At 42.2% G+C, this 26,358-nt stretch overlaps 1 protein-coding gene across 1 annotated transcript in view; it reads left to right on the top strand.

The window, feature by feature from the left end:
- LOC108539187 (oxysterol-binding protein-related protein 10-like) overlaps positions 1 to 17,391 on the top strand; it is a 246,133-nt gene extending 228,742 nt beyond the window's left edge. Inside the window, exon 5 of the mRNA XM_017887691.1 lies at positions 17,101 to 17,391. Coding sequence (XP_017743180.1) covers positions 17,101 to 17,391 — 291 coding nt within the window. The remainder of the gene's footprint in view (positions 1 to 17,100) is intronic.
- Positions 17,392 to 26,358: the final 8,967 nt, after the last annotated feature.

Raw genomic sequence — 26,358 nt, 5'->3', positions numbered from 1 at the left:
TGTGTGTGTGTGTGTGTGTGCATATATATATATACACACACATATATACATATATACACACATATATATGCACACACACACACACACACAAATTAGTTGGGCATGGTGGCACGTGCCTGTAGTCCCTGCTACTTGGGAGGCTGAGGTGGGAGGATTATCTGAGGCCAGGAGGCAGAGGTTGCAGTGAGCCATGATCTCACCACTGCATTCCAGCCTGGGCAACAGAGTGAGACCCTGTCTCAAAAAAAAAAAAAAAAAAAAAAAAAGTAGTTAGTTAATTACCCATGATATGTTTTATGGATGATGGGGATCATGGCCTTTTGGGAGGGTGATGGAAGGCTACCTGGTGAAAACAACCTGTAAGCCGGGGTGGAAGAAGGAATAAAAATTAACTAGGAGAAAAACATGTCATGGACTTCACTGGAAGTCGAGCCTGGAACTCATTCGGGTAGTGCTTTCTTTATCCCACGATCATATAGATTAAGTTAGAGGCTTTAAGAAATTTGGGATTGTGTGCCCAGAGATATACAATGTGCAGTTAAAATACTCCGCCCATGCTGGGAGATTGGTACTAGAGAGAAATAATGGTTAAGGCTGAAGCTTCAAGGTCCCAGGTTAACAAGACACAAGATCTTTTATTCCTTGGGTGAAAGTAGTAGCAACAAACTAGGGGCAATGGAAAGGAGTTCTCAAATTTGCTAGAGAACCATGCCAGCGTCTTAAAACTTCCAGAAGCCTTGGAACTCGATCCTTCTTCCTTCTTTCCTCTTTCTTTTTTCTTCCCTTCTCTTCTTCCCCTGTTCTGCCTCCCTTTAGTCCCTCTTCCTTTCACTTGCCCTGTCTTCCCATTTCCCTCCTCCCTTCCCCTCTCCTCCGGTCATCTACCCAACAAACATACATCAGGCATCTCCTTTGAGTAAGGCCTCATGGGCCCTGCCCAGATAGAGTTTGGCAGTGAATTAATTGATTGATACCATCAGCACGCTGGGCCATGGAGAGAGATACACGTGGAACTAGTTATAATATAGTAAGTTCATTCTGTGTGTTTATTATATGAACAGTGGTTGTGGACTATATACCCTTACATGTACTCTCTTTAAAAGTGCATGCTCAGAGCAGTGAGGAAGTGTGGAGTAGGAGTAGACATGGATCCAGGCCAGTTCATTTCCATCACTGGAAAACAATTCTAAATGCACGTGTCCGCAAAGGGCGGTTAGCTCTTTTGCAAAGCCGTGTCTGTTATATACCATTATTCTGTGTCATATTTGAGTGCCTTGAGGATTACATTGTTAAGCAGTTGGTGTGCAGGAATTGTATTCTCTCTTCTGTAAATTGGTGACTGCAGTGTCATTTACCCAGTGGGGATACAATAAATATTAATTAATGGTGGCTTATTCCTTAACATAATTTTCCTTTTCAGATTAATGAAGCAGATTCCTGATAAGTGCACTTGTCTCTCCAGAGTTTCATTTGCTAAAGCTCAAATGATGTAAAGGATTTGCGTGGAGGTGTGAAATCTGTGTCCATTTTTTTTTCTTTTTTCAAGTACCCTTTGGAGATGCATTTCTTTCCTGAAAATAATTGGTACTAGTGAAATTAATTCTAGGTGGAAAAGAGAAGCATGTAGTCATGTTCTTGCCTGCTACTTTGGGTGGCTATTTGATCTAAAAACAGCAATTAAGTTTTAAAAGAGAATGGCAGGTGTTGATGGGGTAGAACTAAGGCCTAGTTATATATGCTGTCAAGCTCAAGTTAGAATATTAGTTGGTATGTTTTCTTCAGGAATTCTTAGAAACATCCTACTCTCCTTGCAAAATAAGAGAATTTCCGTAAAATCCAGATTAAATATCTGGACACTTAGAGGTTCTTTGAGATAGGCTGAGCATGTATGTGGAGTATGAGTGAACAAAGGTGAAGCGGTCTGAAGAAAATGATTTAATTTCATGCTTGTTGATGCTTGGTTGGTAAGGTTGCATTCTGTAAGAGAGAGAAAAAAACTGATACACTATCCAGTATTTGCTGAGAAATGACAGTAGATTAATCAGGAGACTTCTGAAGTGAGTCAGTAAAGCAGCATTTTAGGTTTTGTTTCTGTTTTTTTTGTTTGTTTCTTTTATATGATGTGTGTTAAATGATTTCTGATTAGAGAACTGACAGAAACGTAAACACTTAAATAAAACTTTCATACCATTTGCAGAACAATTCCTTACACTTTCTTATTACATCTTTGCTTATAAATTGTGTTTTCTTTTCTGTGAATTTTACCATAGAGGAGTTTGCTGTGTGTGTTCTCGTTCCGTTCCGGGTGAATTGGTGGGCGGATAAGCCAGCTTGCTCCCAAGCATCTTCTTTCTTCTAGGTGGAAGGCCATGCTAGGTGAGCATCAGAGTGTGTATGTGAGCCTTGGTGCTGTGATCTGTAGGAACAGAATGGTTCTGCACGCCTCCTGGTCATGAGGTTAGGAGCACAGAAGTGTGGATCCTTCAGTCCTGACATCTCCCATCCGTAAATTATGATTTGGGCAAATGGTTTTACCCTTTCAGCCCCAGGGTTGTGTAAAATGAGAATAATGGTAATCAGGAGCGGGGTGCATTGGCTGCATCTGTAACCCCAGTACTTTGAGGTGGCAGGACCCACTGAGCCTGGGAGAGGGAGGCTGCAGTGAGCCGTGATCGCGCCACTGTACTCCAGCCTGGGTGACAGAGCAAGACCCTGTCTCGAAACAAAACAAAACAAAAACAGTAACCAGCCTTGCTTGTGGCCAAGACAGAGCTGGGAGGATGTTTGTGGCTGTGAAAGCACTGTTGTAAACTGCAGCCCAGCGCTTCTGGCCCCCTGCCACCCATCTTGTGAAATGGCCTTGTTTGTATCATTCATGTAGTGGCTGTTACTGACATGGCTTTGATAACGGAAGTATTTTGAAAAGAGTGAGAAGAGAAAGATAAATGTGGGGGAAGCAGCAAAGGGCTACTCTGTGCTTTTTTCCTTGAGTTGAACGCTGGTCTAAAACCAGACCTTGAGCTTTAGATAAGCTTGTTGAACGTGGGAAGAGGCTCCTAGTGAGTTCTGGGGACATCATAACTAGGCAGTTGGACTTCAAGGTCCGGGTAGACCTGTTTTCTCTGGCACTGTGAGGGAAGTGTTTCCCCTTGTTCTCCGTGTCCCTAGGATCTTTTAGGAGAGAACTTTGACTTCTTCTATTGCTTTCTGGGTCCACCTGGTTCTCCCAATAGCACTGCCCTGCCTTTGCTTAGGACTTTGGTTTCCCTTTCATTGCTGGGTACCATCACACCCCCATGTGCTGGTGCCCATGGCCAGATGTTGACAAAGGCTTCTCTATCCTTATGAAGGAAAACACTCTCTGACTCCCTTTAGTTTTTGTTTTGTTTTGTTTTGAGACAGACTCTTGCTCTGTCGCCCAGGCTGGAGTGCAGTGGCACAATCTTGGCTCACTGCAGCCTCCATCTCCTGAGTTCAAGTGATTCTCCTGCCTCAATCTCTGGATTAGCTCGTGTCAACTGTGTGCCACCATGCCCAGCTAATTTTTGTATTTTTAGTAGAAATGGGATTTCACTATGTTGGCCAGGCTGGTCTCAAACTCCTGACCTCAAGTGATCCGCCCACCTCAGCCTCCCAAAGTGCTGGGATTACAGGCATGAGCCACCACACCAGGCCTCTTTAGTCTTATTTCCTTAAATTTTCTTTACTGGATATGGAAACTTTGTTTTTTTTTTTTTTTTTTGAAATGGCGTCTCACTCTGTTGCCCAGGCTGGACTGCAATGATGCAGTCTTCGCTCACTGCAACCTCCGCCTCCCGGGTTCAAGAAGCGATTCTCCTGCCTCAGCTTCCCAAGTAGCTGTTATTACAGGCATGTGCCACCACACCCGGCTAATTTTTGTATTTTTAGTAGAGACTGGGTTTCACTGTGTTGGCCAGGCCGGCCTTGAACTCCTGACCTCGTGATCCAGCTGCCTTGGCCTCCCAAAGTGCTGAGATTACAGGCGTGAGCCACCGCGCCTGGCGGAAACTTCTTAACTTTTCTTTGCTCTGCATTATGCAGGGACATGAACAATGAATTAAAACAATAAAATACTGGTTTGGGTATTTTTTTTTTTGACTCTGAAATGGTTTAAGAAAGAAAGATGTTGGAGAGTGATAGGGCAGAAGACAGCTCACACACTACTGAGAGAATACAAATTGTTACAGTTTTTTTTCAGTGGTGAGCCGGCAGTATTTATAAAAAAAAAAACCTTAAACTCAGCAGTTCCTCTTCTAGAAGTTTATTTTAACAAAGTCTTTTTGAAGTTATGCTAAGATTTAGATACAGAGAAGTTTGTTGAATCGTAATCCATCATAGAGAAAAAAGTTAAACATCATTGTAATGTCGGCCGTAGGGAATTGGGCAGTAAGTTGTGGCATATTTATGTGATGAAATGTTCTGCAGTATTTTAAATAGTATTGTAGAAATTAATTGACATGGTATGTTGAATTAAAAAGGTTATAAACATGATTATGGCCTGCAGCCATTTTCATAAAAAGTGAAGAAAGGGCATATAGTCAGCCCTCCTTATCTGTGGGTCCTGCATCCGTGGATTCAACCAACTGAGGATTGAAAATATTCAGGAAAAAATATGGATGATTGCATCTATATTGAACATGTACAAGCTTTTTCTTGTCATTTTCCCATGAACAATAAAGTATAGCAACTATTTATGTGACATTTACATTGTATTAGGTGTCATAAGCAATTTAGAGATGATCTAAAGCATATGGGAGGATATGCAGATATTATTATCTTTTTATGTTAGGGAGCTTGAGCATACATGGATTTTGGTATCCAGGTGGGGTCCTGGAACCAATCCCCCATGGGTACTGAGGGGTGACTGTACACTTGACCATTGAACAGCACAGGTTGGAACTGTGCAGGGCCACTGATATGTGGATTTTCTCAGTAAAAATTACACTGGGTGTGACTGCCTCTCCTTTCACCTCCTCCAACTCTTCTGTCTCTGCCACCGTGAGACAGCAAGACCAACCCCTCCTTTTCTCCTCCTCAGCCTACTCATTGGGAAGAAAAGGACGAAGACCTTCGTGGTGACTCACTTCCACTTAATAGTAAATATATTTTCTCTTCCTTACAATTTCAAAAATAACATCTCTTGGCCGGGCATGGTGGCTCATGCCTGTAATCCCAGCACTTTGCGAGGTCAAGGTGGGCAGAGCACTTGAGGTCAGGAGTTCGAGACCAGCCTGGCCAACATGGCGAAACCCTGTCTCTACTAAAAATACAAAAAAAATTAGCCAGATGTGGTGGTGTACGCCTGTAATTCCAGCTACTCAGGTGGCTGAGGCACGAGAATCACTTGAACCCAGGAGGCAGAGGTTGCAGTAAGCCAAGATCGTGCCACTGCACTCCAGCCTGGGTGATGGAGTGAGACTCTTTCTCAAAAAAAAAAAAAAAAAAAAAAGTAAGTAGAAAACAAATAAAATAACATCTCTTTTCTCTTGCTTTGTTGTAAGAATACGGCATATAATATGACATACAAAATATGTGCTAATCAACTGCTAATGTTATCAGTAAGCCTTCCAGTCAACAGTGGTATATTAGTAGATAAGTTTTTAGGGAACCAAAAGTTGTATGAGGATCTTCTACTACCCTCAAGTTGTTTAAGGGTTGGCCATATATATACATAAAAATTTTGTGAGTACATTTGCCAAGATTTTAAAACTTTCTCTCTGGTACTGGATATGTTATGGGTATTTTTCCTTCTATTTGATTGTTTTTTTTTTCTATGTTAAGTATTATTTTGTATTAAAAGGAGATTTTTAATTAAAACAAAACAGAGAGTAGCCTGCTGCAGAATGGAACTGCCGTAGAAGCCCCAGTTTCAGATGTTGGGCAAGGGAGGCCAAACTTGGGTCCAGAGATGTAAGTGCTACTCGATCTGCATTCAGGATCCTGTTCAGGTCTGTGTCTGTGTGTGTGGGAGGCAGAGAGTATAGATAAATTATAGCGAATGAGGCACTTATTCACTGATCCTTTGCATTCTACTCGGAATCCTTCTGTTGGACAGTGGCATTTTCTTTGAAAACAATTTAAGAGATTATTCCTTTTGTATCTTGCACCCCTTGTTTTCAACATGTTTACATGTTATTCAATTCTGACAAATGGGATTTCTAAATAATTTTTAACCATTGTGTAGAAATCATAGGGGAGGAGAAATATTTTTTTCCTTACTCTTCATAGTATGTCAACTGAAGAATGATGAGGTTCATAATTTGGAAAGGAGAGCTTTATTTCTCACAAATGGCTGCAGCCTGTAGGGTGGCCATTTTGACAGGCTGGGAAGCATAGTCTCTGGCCAGAAGCCAGAAACAGGCACTTCAAGGGTGGGAAGAATAAGCCAAGGCTTTATACTGAACAAGGTGGCCAAATAAACATATTCAAGAAGCTGTAGGAGGAATCATGAATATTTATGAAAGGAGAAATATGTACACATGCAATTGAACTTCATGCTGCTCCATGAGATCCATGTTCAAAAAAATGCAGCATTAGCATGATCCAGGGATAGAGTTTTCAGCCCTCTCACATCAAAAGATGAAGCACAGGACACGAAAACCCTCACCGCACATCCTCCTAGACTGGCCAGAACCACTCTCGTGGTCAGTGGTCTCTTATCAGGAATGCCTGTCAGTTGCTTTGTTGAAACCACAAAAGGGTGGGGGGAGTGTCAGTGGGCTTAATTGAAATGGGGGTAGAGTTGTTTGAAAGGGCTGGTTTCTGTTTAGCCCTTAGGGAAGAAAGCCTAAGAGCAGTTAGGGAGTTGGACCTCCCATCCTGTCATGGCTGGGAGCTCTGTTTTCAGGGTTTCTCTGGGGTCCCCTTGGCTAACAGGGGTATCTGTTTACTTGGTTGGGGGTCCTAGAATTTTATTTTTATTTCTCGGTTCTTAGTTGGGATGGACTCTGTAACAAAAGACAGATTAACAACAGAAAAACTGAAATTTAATACATGTACATATTGTGTATATATGAGAGATACTCAGAAAAATGAGTAACTCTCAAAGAGGTGACAGGCTTCAGGCATAAATATCATCTTCCTGTGAGATTAAGAAGGGTGAGGGGAAGGCAGATTTTGGGGAGGTATCCAGGAAAAGTACTGTAAACATGAGTACGTTTTGATATGCAGAGTTTTAAGTTTGTGCCTTCTCCATTGATGAGGCTCTATAGTTTAGTCATCCTTATTATCTTCCTGGTTCAGAGAATGGAGACTTGCTTTATAAATGTAAATTTCCCTTACAAAAGGATAACTTCTTTGCTTTCAGAGCTGTTCTGGTGTCTGTAGTTTCTCAAAATAATCTTTATGCCAAAGAGGCATATTTTAGGGAGGCATATTCTGGTTTTCTATAATTATATTTTGGGGTGGTATATTTTTGGTCTTCTACAGCATATTGTTATACAGTTCTGAAAATGTTTCTTCCACTTCACTGTTTCCTTTAGCAAAGATGACATGAGAAAAACTGATAGAGATTGAGTCAAAGGAACTTTTGTTCTAAAGCCAAGACCTACTTTGTTTGGAGTTAAAAGCCCTTATGCATGCAATCATTAAAATGAGATGTATGTTTATTGGTGTGTAAAGATGTCTATGATGTGTCTGTTAGTTTACTAGTGCTGCATTAACAAAGGATCACAGACAAAGTGTGTTAAACAACAGAAATTAATTGTCTCACAGTTGTGGAGGCTGGAAGTCCAAAATCAAGTCGCTGGTAGAGTTGGTGCCTTCTGAGCACCATGAGAGAAGGATGTGCTGGCTTGTAGGTGATCATCTTCTCCCCATGTCTTTACTGCTGGCCTTAAACTCCTGGCCTCAAGTGATCTTTCTGCCTCAGCCTCCCAAAGTGCTGGAATTTACAGGTATAAGCCACTATTCTTGGCCCAAATTTCCCCTTTTTATAAGAACACCAGTCATATTGGATTAGGGACCACCCTCAAGACCTTATTTATCTTGATTCCTTTTATAGAGACCCAATCTCCAAATAGGGTTATATTCTAAGATACTGGGAATTAGGACTTCAACATATGAATGTGGTGAAGGATACATTTCAACCATAATAATGTATTTTCCCCCTATTTTATTTTATTTTTTTCATGGAAAAACCCTCATGTTTATTTGATTAAACGAAATTAAAATAAGTTGCATAGGAAGAATTTTAAAGTCCAAAGAGACACCAACTTTGTTTTAAGGCTGTAGTAGCTGATACAGCATCTCCTTGCTACCTTCTCCAGCCTTCTCTGTGGACCACAGCGATACATTCAGAAGCCTGTTAGCTCACACAGGAGTTTCTGAATACTTTTCCATTGGTTCTTCACCTGCTCATTGCCTGTCATGCCTGCGGCCTGCAACAGTAACATTTAAGATTTAAAATGTGAAAGCCAAGAGGAGGTTCCCCCCTATTTTAAAAGACATTGTTACGAAAAATTTCAAATGTAAATACACTAGAGAAAGATCATATTCAATTTCCATGTACCCATCAACAGCTTTAGCTACCCCCAAAGCCAATATTGTTTCATCCTTGCTCTTTTATCCCCATTGGGTTATTTTGAAGTACGTCCCAAGTGTTAGAGATGATGTATTCTAAAGTGATCAAAGGTTATACAATTATATATAAGGAGTGATGTTTTTAAGATAAAATAATATACCTCTGTGTGTGTACATATAAATTAGAAGAGTCAGAATAATACTAGAATGTTAACAGCACTTATCTCCAGGAAGTGGGATGACAGGTAAGTTTACTTCCTTCTTTATGACTGTTTTTACTGTCTGATTCTGTTGGGATGGTGATTGATGGAATGAGCCAGCCTTTTGTGATGGGAAAGCAAAAACAAGAAAGCTGGTTTCCAGATGGTGAGAATGGGTGGGCTGAGGGACAGTGGAAAGGAAGAAACCTTATCATAGTTGTTTTCTGAGGCAGGAGATAGCTTTTGCTTCTAGAATATATGAAAGAAATAAGAGGAAGTACACAGGAGCATGTGTCAGAGTGGAAAGGGTGCTGAAGTGGAGCCCGGAGGACTAACGGTGAGTTGTGCCTTGCCAGGAAAGTGAAGCTGTGACTTTGACAAGGTCGTTCAGCTTCTCTGAACTCAGGATTCCTGCCTGCAGAGAGGCAGACTTCACAGACCCGTCAGATAAGTTGTGAGTGTTACAATCTCACTTTTCTTGAGAATCTCAGTAACGGTTTCCTCCTAAGGCGTTTGTAAAGATAAAATTTTGCATTTTATGTTTGTGCAGTGTGGTGTTACTATTGGGAGTGGTGAGGCAATGATTGTAGAAGAGCCAAAGGTGAAGAAATGACAGAAAGGAATCGGTTTTTTGGAACTGCAGAAGGCTTATCTCCCCACATCTTCAGAAAGTGTCTTTTGAGTGTGTAGGTGCAATTCAGAATTTTGCATTTACCTTTTGCCCTCAACAGCATGGGCTGGTTTAGAGGCAACACCGAGATTTCTTGATACCAACTCAAACTATGGAAGGACCAGAAAAAGCTTTGGATGTTCTACATCTTTGGGTTGTCCTTTCAGCCACTCTTTTGTTCCATCCCTCTCATCTCACATGATACAGGTAGAGTGTCAAATTGTTGAACTTCAAAATGCCGTTAGCCTGTCCTGCCTTCCAGGGACAAGGGTGGACAGAAAAACCTGGGATCATGGCTTCAGTCACTTAGTGATGGTCAGCCTCAATAATTACACCATGAAGTCCAAGGCAAAGTAAGTATGAATCTAGAAAGCAGGAAATATCTAGAAATAATGATTCTAGTACCAAAAAGATTAGTACAACCTTCCAAGCGGCCAGTTAGATCTGCTTATGAAGCAGTCTTCAGCTTGGAAGTGGAAATAGGATGTCTACACTTAACACACCTTTGAAAGGAAAGCAGACTGTTATGCCCTTACGCATAACAAATGACTTCAGGCCTGAGACTTCCCTCCTACCCAGAGTTAGGGCAAGATGCAGCTAGGGACATGAGCAAGGGTGATCCTGCTCCCCTCCTGAAAGGCTGGAAACTCCGTTCTTTCAACTAGAGGCACCAGTCAGAGGTCTGGGGAAGCTCTTTCTGTCCCCTTTGGCAACACCGACAGGGATGAGTGGAGGCTCCAGAGGCAGGAGATGAACCAAGCAGATTAAAATAATACCACAATGGCTCTGAAATTAGATTGTCATTGGAACCACAGCCCATAAAAGCAGGCCAGGACCTACGTTCTATACTTAAAGGTAAGACTCCCAGCCTAAAAAAAGAAAAAAATCAAATGGGACCCAGAGTCCCCTAACATAATAACCAAAATATCTAGGATAGAATTGAAAATCATTAGTCATGTCAAGAACCAGGACAATCACAACATGAGTGAGAAAAGATCTTATCTGACACCGAAACTGAGAGTGAATAAAAATGTTAGTTTCACTGGAAAACTGCCATGCCCATTTGTTTATTCACTACCTCTGGCTGCTTTCAGGCTACAATGGCAGAGTTGAGTAGTTGCCACAGAGACCATACTGTCTGCAAAACCTAAAGTGTTGACTACGTGACCCTTTACAGAAGTCTGCAGACCCCTGCAGTCAGTGCATTGACCACCTGGTGGTCACTGTTTTTGAGATCCTGCCTTCTTCTGTTTACCTTTTTTTTGTTTGTTTCCTTTGGTTTATAGTGTACAGTGTGATATTCCTTATATTGGTTTCTCCCTTCTCTTTCTGTGTCTTTTTCCTTTCTTCTTCTTCTTTGTAACGTTGTCATCTGTTTAGGCAGCACCCTCTCCCCACTGGAGCTGGATCCCTCTTCCTTCCGCTCATCTTGTCCATTATTGCCACCGTCACTCTCTTAGCCCTGCTGAGAGAAATGTGTGTTTGGAAGTGCTGTACACTCGATGGGGGTTTTCTTTCTCCACGCCCCTGAAACGGGGTTAACAGATACTTGGCAGTCACGAGCTGTTTGGGACTGGCCTACACAGGATTGTGTTTGTGGGTATGAGGAGCAGTGTCCCAAGGGGCTCAGGACCCTGCCTAAAGGGAACGCTTGGAGGGCTATCATTTTAGGGGTATGTTGTGCCAGGAGGTGTAGCACAAGGGACGTAGGCTTGGAATTCTAGGGCGAAGGTAGAATATCAGGTAGGAAAAGTCAGCAGCTCATGGAGAGAAGACAAAATTGTTCAGGTGTGAGACCAGGACTGACTGTGCCCCAACACTCAGAAGTTTGGAGAAGGGAGTTGCGATTGGAATGCCAGCTCTCCACATACCAACTTATCATTTGTTAATAAGACAAGACTGACTTTATTGTTTGCCACTGTGAGGGAAAACACCGCCTCCGCAGGGTGCTGGCTGTGTCACCAAGCCGGGAAGGCAAGGTCAGAATTTATCCAGAACTGGAAGTTTGGTTTACAATGTGGAGACTCGATTAGGATTAACATTAAGAATCAAGATTTAACAGTTCAGGATTAGTGAAAACAACAAGGCAAGGATTTTGAGACAAGGCATTCCAAGACTTTTAGAGGACAGAGTGTTGATGGCTTTTACTAAAGAGTTGATGGACATTTGGGGAAGTTCCTATAACAAATTATCAAACCAATTCTGGGATGGAGTCTCCTGGAAAATTAAAGAAATGCTCATGAGAGGAGTGGAGTAGGATAGTAAAGCCATGTTAATGCAGACAGTAAACTCTGTGTGTGTGTGTGTGTGTGTGTGTGTGTGTGTGTGTGTGGTTTTGGTTCAAAGATCCATAAAGCGGCCGGGAATGGTGGGTCACGCCTGTAATCCCAGCACTTTGGGAGGCCGAGGCGAGCAGATCACCTGAGGTCGGGAGTTCGAGACTAGCTTGATCAACATGGAGAAACCCCGTCTATACTAAAAATACAAAATTAATTGGGCGTGGTGGCACATGCCTGTAATCCCAGCTACTCGGGAGGCTGAGTTAGGAAACTCGTATGAACCCGGGAGGTGAGGCGGAGGTTGCGGTGAGCTGAGATCACACCACTGCTGTCCAGCCTGTGCAATAAGAGCGAAACTCCGTCTCAAAAAAAAAAAAAAAAAAAAATCCTTGAAGCATGGCTTTAAAGCTTAGGTGAGGACATTGGCCAAGTGAAGAAGTGCCTATGTTAACCAAGGACTGATCCCCTGACTCAGAGGGGAACTTAGTGGGGACTCAGGAATTCCACCAGACTGAAGAGAAATGCCAAACCAAGGCCATCTGGTATGTGGCATCAAATTGTTCGGTCTCCTTCCAAGCCAGACAGATTGAGTTACTGAAGGCACTAGGGCACCAGTTGAGGCTCTGCCAAGCAGAGAAGCAGCTTTGGTTTCTTTAGGGTTAGGAATATTTGTTTAGGAGCCGCTTTATGCTGAGCTTTTGGAGGGTAATGGAGGAGTGACTGAAATTGTCAAATTTGTTGACATCTGACCCATCAGGATTGGACTTTTCAGGGGCCTCTGAAACCTGTACCAGGGTTTACAGCTCAGAAAAATCCGAAGCAGTCTAGACAAATGAGGCCCTTATCTTCTTGCTGTCTACTGCAGTCCTTGCTTTAGCCAGATTTGAACTTGTTGAGCTAGATACCATTGGGTTTCGATCTTTGCATCTTCGTTTCAGCTTTTTTGACTTGCGTTTCCTCTTTCTGCAGCCACTGATGCTATTAACATTAACTCCTATGATTTGATTTTGTAATGCACGTGTCATCGTTTGTACTGTAAGAAACAGGTCATAGAATTTTTATTCCCTCTCTGAGAAGTTTCTTATCTGTGAAGTTCAACTTGACCTACATTTCATCTCTTTTTACAACCTCAGAGTTGATGTTTTCAGGTGGTTTATCTCTGAAATTTAATTTGAGGCTCTGTTTTTGTGCCTATGTTACAACATCATGATGCCCTGATGGTGGAAGCCAAATTCCAGAAAGAAATGAAAGTTTTGCTTTTTTTGCTTGTTTGTAAACAATCATGGATGATTCATGTTGGTGTACCCTGGAGGAAGTATTTGGGGTTATAATTTGAAACTTCGTAACTAAAGCAAATGGTTCAACATTTTCTTAAAGGCTGGAAGATGTAGGTGAGTCTGTTTGCGGATGGTTGGGCTTTGCTCCTTTGTTGATAAGCTGGTAGGCACCTTGAAGGTGAGAAGGAGCCCTTTTTAAGAATTTGCTGTTGGTATTTTTGGTGCATTCAGCCTTTTGGTACCACATTTATCATCTCACCTGTGCCCTTAATGAAAGTGAGAGAGAGATGGACATAGCTAAAACTTGTTCTTTGGAAGTCTGATGAAGAGTCTTCATCAGTGCCTCCCAGTCTTAGCAAGTGTTAGAGCAGCAATAACTGTGATGCACAGCTCCAAAGCAAGAATGCCTACATTTCTTTCAGGGTTCAGTCAATTCTTTTGGATTCTCATGAAGCTAACATAAAGTGAAGATTGGCATAGATTGTGTCATTACAGACTAGGGTTCTGTTTCACGTCTCATGGAAAATGAGAAGAAAATGAGTCTGTAGGAGGTGTGTACTGTGTGCCAATCACTGTAAAGCTTGTATTATTTGTAGCCTTCAGTTTCCCAAGAAAGAAGTCAAAGCCATGAGGTGCCTGGTTATTGATGTGTCTCTAGCAAAGGGTTACTCAAAAGGGCACTGTTAGTATTTTCAACAGCAACGTTCTTTGTTGTACGGGACTGTGCTCTGATTCAAGAGACCTTTAGCACTCCTGGGCCCTCTGCTTTCAGTGCCATAGTTCTTCCCCAGTCATCATAACTGCCGAACACACCCACTGCCTTTAAAGGCTACCTACCCTTGCTATTGGCAATAGGCTCTCAGTAAATACTGATGAATGCTTTTTATTTTTAATTTGTTTGTTTGTTTGTTTATTTATTTTGAGACAGGGTCTCACTCTGTCGCCCAGGCTGGAGTGTAGTGGTGTGGTCACAGCTCACTGCAGCTCCCACCCCCTGGGCTCAAGGGATCCTCCCACCTTAGCCTCCTGAGTAGCTAGGACCGACCACAGGTGCACCATCATGCCCAGCTAACTTTGTTTTTTGTTTGTTTGTTTGTTTTGGTAGGGATGTGGTTTCATTATATTGGCCAGGCTGGTCTCCAACTCCTGGCCTCAAGTGATCTGCCCGCCTTGGCCTCCCAAAGTGCTGGCATTACAGGCGTGAGCCACCACTCCTGGCTTGAATGCTTTTTTAGAGAGCTAGTGCGTGGATTCCATCTCTGAGCATGTGCATCTGTTGTAATAGAGAAGAATATCCTCCAAGCTGGTTTCATGTTTTTATTACCTAAGATTTTCACAATATCTGATGTTTATGAAATAACAATATTTATCCTATACTATATAATTGGAATATAGTTCTTTTGTTGATTAAAATGAGTATATACCATATAGTTTATGGCCTGATTTTATTCACCTTTTCTGTTAAGCATTATGGCCTCATTCATAATAATAAAAACATAATGTATCATGTTTCATCATGATTTCTTCTTTCTTTTCGGTACATTTTTCTAAGACAGGGTTTTATAGTAGGAATTTACAGAAATGCTGACTACAAACAGCTCGAAATCCATTTCTCCCTAACTGTTAGCATTTATACATATAAATGACAGAGAATACATAGACATTTTATCTTCTTTGAAGTTAAATTTAACTAGTTGGCAGTATTTCTTGGCAAACTGATAATGGAGGTATTATCCGTTACTAAATCTTCAGCCATATTATGTTCATCAAGTATTCTGTAGACTGTATGTCATAAATGGATTCTTTTGCACTTCAGTGAGGGGGGGGGGACTTGGATTCATTCATTCATTCAATAGGTAGATACTTACAGTACTTGGGATACATCAGCGAGCAACACACATGATGATTCCTGCTTGCACACTAGCATAAATGAATATAATAAAGAAATTACAAGTTAGTTTGGAAGGAGGTAGATGCTGTGGATAATAAGGTTGGTAAGGAAGACAGATGTGCCTGGGGTTGGGCTGAAGGTGCAATTTTTTTTTTTTTTTTTTTTTTGAGACTGAGTCTTGCTCTGTCGCCCAGGCTGGAGTGCAGTGGCACGATTTCGGCTTAATGCAACTTTCGCTTTCTGGGTTAAAGCGATTCTCCTACCTCAGCCTCCCGAGTAGCTGGGATTACAGGTGCCCGCCATGACGCCTGGCTTATTTTTGTATTTTTTGGTAGAGACAGCGTTTCACCACGTTGGCTAGGCTGGTTTCAAACTCCTGACCTCAAATGATCCACCGACCTTGGCCTCCCAAAGTGCTGGGATTATAGGCATGAGCTACCATGCCTGGCCTGTAGGTGCAATTTTAAATGAAGTGGTTTGGGAAGATTTCTCAAAAAGGTGACTTTTATTATTTTATTTTATTTGCTGATATATATATATATATTTTAGATGGCATCTCACTCTGTCACCCAGGCTAGAGTATGGTGGCGCCAGCTCAGCTCACTGCAAACTCTACCTCCTGGATTCAAGCTATTCTCCTCCCTTAGCCTCCTGAGTAGTTGGGACTACAGGCGCCTGCCACCACGGCCAGCTAAGTTTTGTATTTTTAGTAGAGATTGGGTTTCACCATGTTGGCCAGGCTGGTCTCAAACTCCTGACCTCAGATGTTCCACCCACCTCCCAAAGTGCTGGGATTACAGGCGTGAGCCACTGCACCCGCCTAAAAGGATGACTTTTAAACAAAGACCTGAAGAAGAAATGAGTACTTACTGAGCTTTCCTTATTTATAGGCACTGTTTTAGGAGCCAGAATGGCTAGGTAGATCTTCTGTAATGTACAAAAAACAATTTGCATGGCCAGATTATGGATGTGTACACTAAGACGAGAACGCTCAAACCACATCTGTGGAACATGTCTCTTAAAATTAATCTTTTAAAAAAAATCATTTTGAAGTCATCGCCAGTAGCAGGTATTCGTTTCAAAAGGAAAGAGAAAAAAGGCTAAGCAAAAAAGGAATGAGCTTTGTGTCCAAGTCCAGTAGTCCTTACAGAATTACTGCTTCTTCCCACTGGTGACATCATGGTGACAAGGATCCTCCAGGGGTGACAGTGACAAAGTAGGAGATGTTGCTTCAAATAAAAACAGCTTTTGTGGAGAAGCTTAAAACACAGTGGACCAGAGAACAGGAATTTACTCCTGCTTCTGATGTCAATGGGCTTTGTGACCTTGGGCGGGTTGCTCAAGCTCCTCCACTTCTTAGACCTGCTAATTATTTGTTAGACATGATGTCTAAGCACTTTATATACATCATCCTGTTTAATGGGATAAGTTATAAAACATGAGGAGGATGAACTTCACAAGATAACCATTAAAGTCCTTTTCTAGCTCCTGTGTTCCTTTCTTTCTGACTTGTTAGTTCAAAGACATGATTAGACTACTGTTTGTATGATAAGCTTATGAATGGAAGCCAGGCCACAAAATATGATTATTTGTCATAGCTAAAGCCATGGAGTAGGACTGGCTCCAGGATTCCTGGTTTTTCTCTTCCTGACATCTCTCATGGTGTTAAGAAGGTCATGTCCTGTTTAGCATTTTTTATTTGCAAGTGAGTGAAGGGGGCTCAGCACTGGTTTCATTGTGATCTCCTTTGTACAAACACCAGCCCCAGATTTCCCTTCCGCTTCGTGAACTCTGAACAGGACTACCAAAGAGTTAAGGACTGGAGCTGGAGGAAAAGCAAGGAGGAAACCTTGCTCTGAGGGACAGCCACAGCGTGCCTGCTGTCTCAGGTAACCTTCTGTAGAAAAAGAGCTCTAAAGGTGGTTGCAAGGACGCTTTCAATGTATTTAGTATTGACTTACCTCCAGAAGATCTGTAAAATGATATACCCAGATGGCCCTGATGGACCCTTTTAGCTCTAAAGTTCAAAAATTCTCTTTTGATTAGAGTGCCTTTGGATAAATTTGCCTAGACAGATTTCACCCAGGATTGAGTATTTATCAAAAGACGAACGTGCACCAAACACAGTGGCTGACCCTCAGCCAGTTTTACCCACTTCTGTGGTTTAACTGCCGCCTCCCCAGCCTGTTGAAAGAAGAGCTTCTTCTGCCCCTCACCTCCTTACTGTCATCTTGTTTCGTAGATGATGAACCAGGTGGAAGGGCAGCAGAAGAACCTCGTGCACGCCATTGAGTCCCTGCCAGGGTCCGGCCCCCTCACTGCCTTGGACCAGGACCTGCTGCTCCTGAAAGCTACCTCTGCTGCCACCCTCAGCTGCCTTGGGGAGTGCCTCAACTTGTTACAGCAGAGTGTGCACCAGGCGGGCCAGCCCAGCCAGAAGCCAGGAGCCTCGGGTAAGACCGCCGGCAGCTCGTCCATGTTTAGGATGAGTACACACACTATGTGTATGTGTCCCATTGTCTTCCTCTTTTAATTCCATCCATTTCTCTGTGATCCATCCATCTATCCTTATATCCAAGTGTTTCTACTGCGCTTCCTCTCTACTGTTTGGGATGTATTTTTATGTTACAAGTTACAAATGTAACATTTTATGAAAAATGTAATTCTGCATTCATCTCTCCTGCCCTTCCTCTACTATCTGGGATATATTTTTATTTTACAAGTTACAAATGTAACATTTTGTGAAAAATGTAACTAAAATATTTACATAAATACTATGGAACACCTTTCAGACTTGCTGACATCACATTATAAGTCTCATTCCATTCATGACATTTGCACTCAGCATTCTGTTTTTTTGTTTTGTTTTGAAATAGAGTTTTTGCTCTTGTTGCCCAGGCTGAAGTGCAGTGGTGCAATCTCAGCTCACTGCATCCTCCACCTCTTGGGTTCAAGCGATTCTCCTGCCTCAGCCTCCCGAGTAGCTGGAATTACAGGCATGCACCACCATGCCCAGCTAATTTTGTATTTTTAGTAGAGACGGGATTTCTCCACGTTGGTCAGGCTGGTCTTGAACTCCCAACCTCAGGCGATCCTCCCGCCTCAGCCTCCCAAAGTGCTGGGATTACAGGACTCAGCATTCTGTTTTTAAGATCCACTGGCATGCAGCATCTGGTCCATTATTTCCGTGGTGTTGGGTCCACCACATTATACCCAGCCACTCTCAGATGACAGATAATGCACATTGCTTCCAGCTCTCTGCCCCACTCACCTCGCTGCAGTAAACATCCTCTTGCCTGTCCCCTCACGAGGAAACCTCTGGAATACACACCAGGAGTATTTCTAGCTCTTAATCAAGAAACTGGAGATAATAATGCGCTTCCTTGAGATGCCTCAATCCTTTTGGAGGAAGGTTTAATCAATGAGCAGATATAAAGATATTTGTGAAGATTAAGATAAAGGTAAAAATAGCTTGAGATTGGTTATGTCACATACAATTATAAAATATTATAATGAACAGAATAACAGCAGCCTTATTGTGCTTTGTTGCCCAGGGGTCACTTAATTAATGAAGGAATGAGGCAAGTTAGGTGATAGGAAGTAAAGCCAGACTATGAGTGATAGTCCTTATATTTCATGCTTTCCCCAACTGCCCTTTGCCCTTTGTTTCACTGAAGCGTAAAAGGGACGTTGGTTTTTCAGAGTAGACTGTGTGGGGTAATGTGGTTTTCTTTTGTAAAACCCACTATCATTTACTGAACTTGGCCTTTGCTACATGTTTTCTGAAATCTTTACAAAGTAGGTATGATTATGTGAATTGTTCAGATGATATGCTGGGACACGGAACTGTTAAAAAACTTGCCCAAGGCCACCCAGCTAAGTGGCAGAACGAGGGCAGAACCAGGCTCTTTCCACTGTGGCAGGCGTCTTCCCCGCCTGGGGTTCTTTGTTCAATCCAGAACAACCACTCAGCGGGTTCAGTCCCCCAAACTGAGGCTGGGAACAGTGTCTTGTGAGCATTATAATTCTCTCAAGGCAGGTGTATATATGTTTTTAGAAAATTTCAGACTTCAGAAAAGTTGCAAGAATAGTATGAAAAATGCTCACATATCCCTCTACAAATTCCTCAAACAGTAACATGTTATGATATTTACTTCATCTTTTCCCTATATTTACATATTACAGTTTTCTAACCACTTAAGAGTAAATTGCAGACATCATGTCCCTTCACTATTAAATGCTTCAGTGTGTATTTCCTTTAAAAAAAGGACACTCTCCTCTAAAGAGAGCACAATGATCGAAATCAGTAAATTAACAAGAGTACAATCCTCTTTGCTGGTTAACCCATTGATAGCCTTGATAGCAAAATAAAACAATCTGGGTGCAGAATCCAGTCTGGGAGATTTGTGCATATTCAAGCATGGAGCAAAGGCACCCAAACCTGCTTTTCTACTTTTCCTCTTGCTTCTCAGCTTTAAGAATGAATCTCAAATGCAGAAGCTCAATGAGGCTTTTTGACATTTTCTGATCTGGAAGGAGCCTCAGTGACCCCCATTGAGGCCTGAACACAAATTTGGAGTGAGACTGGAGACTTTTCAAAATTTCTGTGGTCTCTTTTGCCCTGTATTGTAACTTGTAGCTTCTGCAACATAATAGGCTCATTCCGAGAATCTTTCACTAGTAAATACAAGCTTGAATCATTTTCTTTTTCCTAAAATTAATCCCTCTTGAAAAAAATATTTCTTCAGGGCTTCCTAGGAAATTTTTTTTTTTTTTTTTTCTTCTTCTTCCTAACTTTCATTGGATCTCTGGCATTTTTAAGGGCCCAGAGGAACAAAGCTCAAATGGATGCATTTCAGAGGTGGTGACAGGTTGAAATGGAAATTATTGGAAAAAGGGGAGACCAAGAAGTGTCCCTGAAATTATGTCACATCAGGTGCTACCTCCTTCATGTCCTCCCTGTGCTCTCTCTTCCACCCTTGACTCTCACTTGCCCTTCCTCCCTTCCTCCCTTCCTCCTTTCCTCCTTTCCTTCCTTCCTGATGGAGTATCACTCTGTCACCCAGGGTGGAGTGCAATGACACAGTCTCAGCTCACTGCAACCTCCGCTTCCCAGGTTCAGGCAATTCACCTGCCTCAGCCTCCTGAGTAGCTGGGATTACAGGTGCCCACTACCCCTGGCTAATTTTTGTATTTTTAGTAAGGACCGAGTTTCTCCATGTTGCCCCGGCTGGTCTCAAACTCCTGACCTCAGGTGATCCACTCGCTTTGGCCTCCCAAAGTGCTGGGGTTACAGGCAAGAGTCACCATGCCTGGCTGGCCCACTCTCCTTCTTTTGAGTTGTTTTCATCGAGAAACTTCGCTGAAAGTTGGAGAATACAGCATGAAGCGTCACAATGACTACTTTGCTTCCTTGTCATCTTACCCTTGTTACATGTCATATTCCATGTAACAGCCCCTGAAGTTTTAAAACAACCTACTGTGTGTCTTAAATCTGTGCTACACATTGGGGGAAAATAGAATTACTTCTTGCAGGAAAAACATCATAGTTGTCTGCAGTTGAAATAGAATTCCAGAATCTCAAGCTAGTGGGCTAAGAGAATAGAGAATACGTTGGCCCTGGGAGTGCTGCCATAAAATGTGTGTGTTTAGACACTTGGGGCTCTCAGGGTTGATAGTTGCTATAGCAGCTGCCTGACACACATTGATAAAAATATAATGGTTATGTCTAAGAAGTGCCAGGTTGGGCTGATGGAAATCAAAATCTCATTAAAGTGAAACGCTGGCATGGTTTCATTTCAGTGTTCAATGGGCAGGAAGGCCCGTCTTACCTGAAGCATACCAAATACTCATAGATTGTTCCTGCATGATGGCTCTTTGCTTTCTGATCCTTGCACGGTTTCTAATTTTTTTTCTTTTTCCTTCTGTCCCTTTTCTGAATAAAAAATGATTTATGATATACAAATATTTCATCTTGTATAGCATTTAATTGTGTCTTCTGGGATATATGTTTGCTTTGGAGCTTTTGTCTCCAATTTTGGCTCATTACGCTGTTTTTGTTTCAAACACACTGCCAACCAGACTGAAATCTGAGAATACTTCAGTATTCATCTGCCTCCCACCTATTCATTTGGGCTCCCAGACCTGTTTCTGATGTTATCTCCAAGATATACTGGGTCTGAAGTGCTTCACTTAGCTTCCGTTTATGGAGAGGTGTGTAATTAAAATTAAAAAAGTAATTTGGCCGGGCGTGGTGGCTCGTGCCTGTAACCTCAGCACTTTGGGAAACCGGGGCAGGTGGATCACTTGAGGACAGGAGTTTGACCAGCCTTACCAACATGATGAAACCTCGTCTCTACTAAAAATACAAAAATTAGCCAGGTGTGATTGGTGGACACCTGTAATCTCAGCTACTCAGGAGGCTGAGACAGGAGATTCACTTGAACCCTGGAGGCGGAGGTTGCAGTGAGCCGAGATGGCACCGCTGTACTCCAGCCTGGGGGGACAGAGAAAGACTATGTCTTAAAAAAAAAAAAAAAAAAAAAGATAATTTGACTTTTCGGTCAAGACTTAAATTATGCAGCTCTTTTACCATTCCTGGTGGCTTCTAAATCGACTTCAGCAGCTTGATGGAGGTAAACAGTTGATGGACAGGGGACTGGGTATCTGTTTTCTCCAGCCTAGATGTGTGCCTTCCCTGTGCTGTGGGGAAGAGGCGGGCAGAACCACGCTCAGAACTGGAAAAGGTTGTGCTCTTTGGGAGCCTGGGCTTTTCAGGTGGGTTTTAAGTGTGGGAGGAAACTGGGCCTAGAAAGTGATCTGAGGGTACAGAGTACTCTGCCCTCCATGCTTCTGGTTGGTTTGCTATTTGCTTGCAAGCCTTAATCTAGGTAACATGGTTTGAGTTCGGGCAGATGCCTGTAACTAGACAAGCCCATTCTGGTCCAGGTAAGAGCTGCCGTTAGCAGCATGACGGTGTAAAACAGGCTTGGGGAAGGACACTGGAGTCATCGCTGCCAGAGCTAGTGACGATGGAACCTTGGCAGAATGCAGCAGAATGCAGTAGATGACACAGGTGCCCTTGAAGACAAACAGGGACAAAAAATCAAGAGAATATATTTGAGAGGCGAAGAACCAGAGCAGAATTTAATATACTTTCCTGAACTCATCCTTGCCATAACGCTTCATCCTCTTGAAAGATGAGTGGGGAGTGTCAGTTAATAAGCCAGTTGCATTGGTCTTCCCATTTTGGGGTTTGGCCAAAAGGACCAAATAAGTGAGACTGTCATAAGGACCCTTGGCTCTTCTGGCTGTTTGTCTTCTTGCTTTTGTGGTGCTTTACGTTTTTCCAGAGACCTCTTCAGACTTGCATTTTTCATCTCTTTTCCACCACTTAGGGACTTCCTTTGCTTTCTTTGTCTCTTATACTTTCTTTCCTGACACCTACTGCTTTTGCTGAAGATTTGCCCCACTTACAGTCACCTTTCTTTATTTTATGATTAGAAGCTAAGATAGAAATATGATAATTCAGTAAATAGGCGTATTAGTTTGTTTTCACAAGACTGGGCAATTTACAAAAGAAAGGGGTTTATTGGACTTACAGTTCCACGTGGCTGAGGAGGGCTCGCAATTATGGCAGAAGGCCAGGAGAAGCAAGTCACATCTTACATGGATGGCAGCAGGCAAAGAGAGAGCTTGTACAGGGCAACTCTCGTTTTTAAAACCATCAGATCTCGTGAGACACATTCACCATCATGAGAACAGCATGGGATAGACCTGCCCCATGATTCAGTCATACCCCACTGGGTTTCTCCCACAACATGTGAGAATTATGAGAGCTACAAGATGAGATTTGAGTGGGGACACGGAGCCAAACCATATCAATAGGATATCAGGAGAAGAGGAAAAACTAGCATTGCGGAGTATTTCAGATATGTGTTTTTTTTTTTTTAAATTTTTTACAACTGTCTAAACAGAGTTTTTGAGTGCCAACTTCTCCCTGAAGAAAGCAGTTAGAGGCCGGGCACAGTGGCTCACACCTGTAATCCCAGCACTTTGGGAGGCCAAGGTGGATGGATCACGAGGTCAAGAGATAAAGACCATCCAGGCCAACATGGTGAAATGCCGTCTCTGCTAAAAATACAAAAATTAGCTGGGCATGGTGGCACGCGCTTGTAGTCCCAGCTACTTGGGAGGCTGAGGCAGGAGAATTGCTTGAACCCAGGAGGCGGAGGTTGCAGTGAGCCGAGAACGTGCCACTGCACTCCAGCCTGGTGACAGAGCGAGACTCCGTCTCAAAAATAAATAAATAAATAAAAATAAAACAGTTACCAAGGCCCTGGCTTTCCACTGGGAATATGTCTTATGGTTTCAAGTGAAAATTCAATATTTTTGTGAATGTCAATTTCTATTTTGGAAAACCATTTTATGTTTACTGAACCTGGGAAGCATGAATTCACTGTTACAGGAAGAGGAAAGACCTTCCAGGGGCCATCACCTATCACTGGCCTCTGGGCAGAGGCCTTGTAGCTCTCAACACTCTAAGCAAGGCTTAAAATAAGGCCAAGGATAGATTAAGACAATTCCACCGTCAAACCTTTGCCCTTAAAACTGGTGTTTTTCTCTTAGTCTCCTTATGATTTTTGTTTTTATTTCCATGCTGCTTTTCGTGTTTTGTATTTTGCTATACAGATTGTATTTCTTTTACCCTTCTTTAGTATTTTGCTAAGAAATATGACACATATATATAAATTCTAGTAGTGGTCATATTAAGTTTTTCATAACCATTCTTTTCTTTCTTTCTTTTCCATTTTAAGATACAGAGTCTCACTCTGTTGCCCAGGCTGGAGTGCAGTAGCTCTTCACAGGCACAATCATAGTGCAGTCTAGCCTTGAACTTCTGGGCTCAACCAACCCTCCTGCCTCAGTCTCCTGAAGAGCTGGGACTACAGGTGTATGCCACCATACCCAGCTTCATAAGCATTCTTTAACCTATTTCTTTTGGTAGTCCTCAAAGGGATGATGGAATACTTTTTGAATCTTTTCTTTAGTGATGAAGACAGGGCAAACTTTAACTTCCTCTGCCCCTCTATTCTGCTTTCCAATTTTTGCTATTATGATACGCAGGCTATTGTTATTAATATTTTAATATTAGTATAATACTTAGATAATGTAGGATGACTAATTCTTTTCAAAAATAATATGTGACTTTAATATTCAGTTATATAACCATGCTTAGAAATATTATTCATAGCAGCCAGGCGCGGTGGCTCATGCCTGTAATCCCAGCACTTTGGGAGGCTGAGGTGGGTGGATCACAAGGTCAGGAGTTCCAGACCAGCCTGGCCAATATGGTGAAACCCCATCTCTCCAAAAAAAATACAAAATTAGCTGGGCATGGTGGTGGGTGCCTATAGTCCTAGCTACTCAGGAGGCTGAGCCTGGAGAATCACTTGAACCCGGGAGGCAGGGGTTACAGTGAGCTGAAATCGTGCCACTGCACTCCAGCCTGGGCAACAAAGCAAGACTCTGTCTTAAAAAAAAAAAAAAAAAAAAAAAAAAAAATTTTTTATTTTTTTTTTGGGGGGGGGGGGGGGGGGGGAGAAAAAAAAAAACCTTTTGGGGAAAAAAAAAAAGTATTATTCATAGCCTATTCTGGAGCTGGGACCAGGGTGAGATGAAAGAGACACTAGTCTTGAGTGCAAAATTCAAAAAGGTGTCAAAAGTTTCAGTAGTTAAGATAAAAAGATAAAGTTAAGTAGTTAAGTAGTTACGTTTTAATGCAATATTTTTAACCAAAATTAATGCAAAAACGATAATGAACAAAATATCGAAAGTTTACATAAAGACAGTGTCTTAGCTTGGGCTGCTATTATAAACAACTGTAGACTGGGTGGCTTAAAGAACAAAAATTTCTCACAGTTTTGGAAGCTGGAAGTTTAAGATCCAGAGTCCAGTCTCCTAGGCCAAAAGTTTCTGGTGAGGGCTCTCTTCATGGCTTGGTGACAGCCGTCTTCTTGCTGTGTCCACACATGGCATTTCCTTGGTGTGTGAACCTGGAGGGCAACCGACCTCTGGTCTGTCTTCCTCTTCTTTCAGCACTCGTCTCTCTTCCTCTTTTTTCAGGGACACTAATCCAATTGGATCAGGACCCTACATTTTTTATGCCATTTAATTTTATTAATGTGAAGGCCCTTTCTCCAAACTTGGTCACATTGGGGGTTAGGACTTCAACATATGAATCTTGGGGGGGTAACATAGACATTGAGTCTATAGCAGAGAGGATCTGATAGGATGGAGATGAGGGTGAAGTGAGGCTGGGTACTGTAAGACTTTCTCTCTTCCTTTTTTCTTCCTTCCTTTGTCCCTTCCTTTCCCTCCTCTTCCCTTCTTTTCTTATTTCAATTTTAAAATATTGTGTTAAAATACAATTTACCTCAGCCAGGTATAGTGGTGCATACCTGTAGTCCCACTTATTTGAGAGGCCAAGGAAGGAGGATTTTTTGAGCCCAGGAGTTCAAGATTGTGGTGTGCAGTGATCACACCTGTGAGTAGCACTGTGTTCCAGCCTGGGCAGCATAGTGGGATCCTGTCTCTTAGAGAAAATTACACTTTATCTCGATTACTGATTTTCTTGATGCTTCCTTTTATTTTACACCTGAGGTGAATGTCTTACTTGCCTGACTATAGTGCCAGCCCTGCTCAGCTCTGCGTTTAACTGGGTTCATTGCTTACTACCAGTTTTTTTTTTTTTTTTTTTTATGACTTCCCCATTTCTTGAGTTCTTAATTCTGCTTCTTTTATCCATACATTGGGAAATGTTTTCAAGTTGTTTTTCCTGCAGGAAGAATCATTTCTGAGTCTCTGCGGTGCTGCTGAGAGGGCACATGGTGCGGAGTGTAAGAGTCTGGGCTGGGGAGCTCAGCTGCACGGGTTTTAATCTGGATTCTACCACTTACTAGTTCTTAATGCCTTTGTTTCTTCATCTGTCAGGTAGGCGTGGTAGTAATAGGTACGTGCCTCATGGGTCACCGTTACGATTAGATGAGACAAAGCACAGAGAGTATATACAACAGTACTTGGCACCTAGCAAGAGCTCAATAAATGTTGGCCATTCTTACCAAGGGAAAGACATTTTGGCTGGGGATGAATGTTATCCCCCAGCTCCCCAATCCACTCCAAATCTGTCCGTTTCTATTTACATTCTTCTATTTGCCTATTTATCTTTTGGCATTTAGTGTTGTCGCAAAATTCAAGACTGATTTTTTTTTTTTTCCTTTAAGGCAGGTCTAGTTTTTCTGCTTTCGTGATTGGAAAATTTTCTCTTGATTTTGTTATTCAAAATGTTTCCAAACTTCATAAACTAGGGATTCATTATACTAGTCTACTTTTGTGTGTGTTTGGAATTTCAGTAATAAAAAGCCCGAGAAAATACCGGCAAGCTGCGATATTTAGGTGTGCATTTTTTCCCACTGATTTTGCTGGAGTGTCGTGGCTCCTT

Source organism: Rhinopithecus bieti, unplaced genomic scaffold (genome assembly GCF_001698545.2).
Source record: "Rhinopithecus bieti isolate Rb0 unplaced genomic scaffold, ASM169854v2 scaffold_17429, whole genome shotgun sequence".
Taxonomy (NCBI): domain Eukaryota; kingdom Metazoa; phylum Chordata; class Mammalia; order Primates; family Cercopithecidae; genus Rhinopithecus; species Rhinopithecus bieti.
The sequence above is the reverse complement of the archived record's forward strand: the minus strand, read 5'-3'. Positions and strand labels throughout refer to the sequence as shown.